At 44.0% G+C, this 4,465-nt stretch overlaps 1 protein-coding gene across 2 annotated transcripts in view; it reads left to right on the top strand.

Annotated features, from left to right (window-relative positions):
• The window catches only part of CPNE2 (copine 2), a 299,466-nt gene that overhangs the window by 222,527 nt on the left and 72,474 nt on the right, over window positions 1-4,465 (top strand). For both annotated transcript variants that reach the window (XM_019505886.1, XM_019505885.1), the window contains exons 11-12: window positions 1,048-1,181; window positions 1,751-1,805. In XM_019505886.1, the coding sequence (XP_019361431.1) occupies window positions 1,048-1,181; window positions 1,751-1,805 (189 nt within the window). The remainder of the gene's footprint in view (window positions 1-1,047; window positions 1,182-1,750; window positions 1,806-4,465) is intronic.

Raw genomic sequence — 4,465 nt, 5'->3', positions numbered from 1 at the left:
GAGGTCTTGTGAACCCAGCATTCATTCCTGCCTGTGGCAGGGGGTCAGGCTAGATGATCTGTTCAGGTCTCCCCTGACCCTAGCTACTGTGAAACTATCTGGTAATTAAGTTGCAATTTGTGCACTGGTGGATTTGGCTCCCTTGTTAGAAATCACTAGCCCATCAGTGGAGTTTTCTCTCCTCCCACACCAGAGCAAATCCATCCTTGATATAAATCCACATGAGCCAAGTTTAACCAAAGGATTTCTGATTCTGGAGAAAATGGAAACCAGACTAATAGAGTCTAACCCACTCTATTTCCAACCTTCTAAGTCAGGCTGTAGATATGAAATGCAGAAGTGCACAAGGAAGCTCCGTTCAAAAATTTTCAAGAGTAACCACTAACTCTGGGTTATATTTTGGTTTATTGGGTTTTTTTTTTAATATGCTGTGCTCTTAATTTTTTTTTTCCAATAACTGCCGTGGATCTGAAACTACAGGTCACTTCCCTGAAGGCTGCTAATGCTTTAGCTCCTCAGATAATCAGTCTCTTTTCCCCTCCTCACCCACCTTCTCCCCCATTGAACAACCAAAGTGTTGGAACCAGAGAGTGGACACTTGAGGAAACTTGGAGCTGAATGTGGGTTGAATAGGCCTTTTTCACATGGAAACCAAAGCAAAGAACTGAACTTGTCTAAATTGCAGAAAGCTGTGTACAAAGTGATTTGCTGACCCTTAGTAGTGTTTCCCAACCTTTTCCAGTCGAAGGCACACTTGCATTAATAAAAATTTTCTGCAGCACACGTGTTAAGACATTCTCCATCCTCTTACCTATTGTAGCTCATTGCCATGGCAAAATTCTGTGGCACACCTGTTCATTTCTGATGGTACTCTTTTGTGCCATGGCACACTGGTTGGGAAACACTGCCCTAGTGATATTAAAGTAAGAGCCCATCATGAAAGGGAAGGAAGTCAAGGAAAGATGCTGTCAGGAGCATAGAGTTGGTAGCTGGCTTCATAAAGGTGATTTCTGATGGGGAGGTCTGTGCGTTTATATTTCAATTCAGGTTGGAATTGATTTTACTGCATCCAATGGGAATCCACGGGACCCGTCATCTTTGCACTATATCAATCCCATGGGAACAAATGACTACTTGTCAGCTATCTGGGCAGTTGGACAGATCATTCAGGACTATGACACGTAGGTACCAATCTTTTTAGGTTAGGATTGCAGCTATCTGGTCTATCAGTCACGCCCATTCCATCTGTGACAGGGTGCATTGATAGTGTGGTCCAGTGAGATGGGTCATGGTGTTCAAACAGTGCCTTCTGCACTGTGATTGCTGTGTGACTGGGCAAAACGCTTCCTTTTCCAGACCAGTTCCCCCGTCTATGAACTTTGGGTGGATACCTCTACCTCAGCAAAGCTCTTTGAGATCTGGGGATGAAAAATATTCCTATACATTCAGATACTCAATAAATTGCCTTTCCCTGGAAAGTACATTAAGGCACCCCAGAGTGTCATGGTTCCCAGTTTGAGAATCACTAAACTAGATTTTTTATTTTCTCCTCTCTTCCCCCCATGTTTGGGATTGGCCTATGTGGAGGTGCTACCAACCTGCAGCTCTCGTGGTGTGGCAGAGACAGATGCTGAGTACCTGCCAGGGCTGTCAGGCTTTTCATGAGTAAAGGAGCATCAGGGATAAATTCATTAACACTTTCTGGGTACATGTGTGTCATATATATAATTATATAATTTTTTTTCCCTAGAGACAAAATGTTTCCTGCTCTGGGATTTGGTGCCCAGCTACCACCAGACTGGAAGGTAAAGTCCTCTGCTTTCCATCTGTTCCATGTGTTTAAAATGTGCACATCCATGGCACTGCTTGAGCAGGAGAGAAGCTCACATTTGCTGCAGAATAGCTCACCAATGCAGCCTGTGTGAGCTTTTCATGTGAGAAGTGTGTTAGAGGTGGAAGGAAGAAGGGCTCTGACTTTTAAGCTTTTGGAGAATGAAATCTGACTGTGTATGTGTTTTGTGTGTGCATTTCAGGAGTAGGGGATAGGAACTGGCAGCCAGTTTCTACTTCCCTTTCAAGCTGGCATAAAAGCGGTGGCAGCAGCATTGGCATTAATTGGCAGTCAGCTGTTGAGTCATTCTAGTAAACAGGAATGATTGGTGGAAGAAAAGTGGAAGGACCCTTGATAAGTGTGTCAGACGGAAACAGAGCAGGAAACCGAGGGGGTGGGGAAGTAAAAGTCCATGCTGTAGTATTTTACAGTCAGAGTCTTCATTGAAACAAGACAGAGGCAGGGGTTAAACAGTAAGGACTTTAAATTGGTGGCTCTCTAATCTTGATGGCATTTGAAAGCCAGTCCTTTCCAGGGGCTGGACTTTGAATTTCCTAAACACCAGGTTGATGTTCTGTTGTGATTAGCCACACTGGTGGTTAAAACAGTCCTGGTTCTGCAAAGGCATATGCTGAAGCATCTCGCCTGGCATATGGTATAGCAGCACAGTGCTCAAAGCATCATTATAGACCCATGAGAATCATCATTTCCACAGCAGACATGCAGTTCTGCAGCTTGTTGTTGTAATGCCTTTGCTGATCCAGGACACAAAGTTAAATGCTCGAAGAATTCACGCCCATCATTCAAAGACCCAGTGCATACTGGGAAGGGAAGTTTTAACATGTATGTGACCCACCAGCTGGGCCATATAAATACTGGGCCATGTTTACCCTTGGTAAAACTCCTTCAAAAACTGGGTGAATTCAGCCTATTGAATCTTGTTGCATCAAGACTGGATCTCTCCCTGGTGAGCCTGTATGCATCTTCCTGTCACATATTTTTTATATTGGAAACAGTATCCAGCACTTTCTTAAGCACATAATCTGACTGTACAATGACAGAATCTAACTCTAAATTCAGCCTATTGGGGCCAGTTCTAAACCAAAAATGAGCTAATGTGGCTCTGTTCTGAGAGGGGGAGGGAGCTCTGGAAGGGTCCAGGGTATTGAAGCTGGTCCAAGGGGAAGGTGATTTGCTAGAAACCTGTGGTGACCATGTTGATCCTTTCTGAGGTTGTGACTGTGGGAGACTTGTGTATTCTTTCTATCCCCAACTGTAGTGGAATTTGTTGTTTCAACAGCCCTGTAAATAAGCCTGATGCTGCAAAGAGAGGAGCACTGGGCTCTGCCTCAGGACATAGCCCAAGGCCCATACCCTGTGAAGCTTTTGGTACCTCTTGAGGGCCTTGAGTACCTCAAAAAATCTGAGCCTTGGGTTTGGTGGAAGGTTTGTGAACCTTCATGAAGAGGCCCTGACTGAAATCTAGCTTTTCAGAGAGGAGTCTGATGGCAGCTGTGTTCTCATGGGTGTCTTTACAAGCATCTCTGTGGAGGGAGTTTATAACGTCAAACCAATTTTAGCTTCTGCCTTGTTACAGAGTTGGTCAAACCAGCCTTCTCTGTGACTCTAATATATAAATCAGTGGTTTTCAACCTTTTTTTCATCTGCAGACCCCTAAAAAACTTTGAATGGAGGTGTGGACCCCTTTGGAAATGGAATGTCTTTTTCGGGATTTGAAACTTAATTTTCATAGTCATCTTTTGCAGACACTTTAAGAAGTCCGGAGCCTCCCCAGGGGTCTGCAGTTGAAAACCACTGATATGCATCTTTACTACCTGCCAGTTCCACTCCCCACCCCTCCTGAAATATTCTACTCCTGAATGTGGGAGCACTCCTAATCCCTACTTTGGCTGAGGGAACCAGAAAGTCCACCTGCCCTGGAACTTCAGCTTTTCTCCTAGTGATGCTCCTGTTTCTAGATATGGCACATATTTGTGGCCATGTCTGTTTCCCATGACTTCACTGGGTTTGGTTTGCTCCTTGATGTGCTGCATTGAGGCAGTTGAACATCTGAATGTTGTTAAAACTTTCTCAATGGAGAGGTTTGAACTGCAGGAAGGAAGATTTGGAAGAGGCATATTAGCATTGGAAACTATACGGGCTGAATGCTTGAAGAGTACACCCTGGGAATGACTAGATCTTCTGAGAGGTTTCCCAGTATCACATCTGGGGGATTTCAGTGGTGGTGGGGGGTGGCTTTAATGTGCTTTGCCCCTTTAAGGGAAGGTGCTAAAAGTTAGACTAAATTCCATAACCTAGTTTTTAAGATGTTAAAGCTCTCATTTTTAAAAAGCTTCACCTAAAGCATAAGTTAATGCCTCATTTGATTTCCCTTTGTTTACATTGATCAGTCCAAGTGCACTGGGCTCTGTCATTGTCTGTATATGAGAGAGCAGCTCTTCCAAACACTTTTTTTTCCCTCCTTGGACCATCTCTTATTGACATTTATCTTTTTAAAGACAGCCCTTTTACCAGAACCAATGCCCCTGATCAAGTGTTTTTTCCTACTTTTTTATTCTTTATTAAGGTCACGGTTTTCCAGGCCACCTGGCCCGGTAAGTAGAGCCGGGTGTG

This window comes from Gavialis gangeticus, unplaced genomic scaffold, assembly GCF_001723915.1.
Source record: "Gavialis gangeticus isolate Ggan-Ray unplaced genomic scaffold, GavGan_comp1, whole genome shotgun sequence".
Classification (NCBI taxonomy): Eukaryota; Metazoa; Chordata; order Crocodylia; family Gavialidae; genus Gavialis; species Gavialis gangeticus.
Note: the sequence above shows the minus strand (reverse complement) of the source record. Positions and strands in the feature narration are given on the sequence as shown.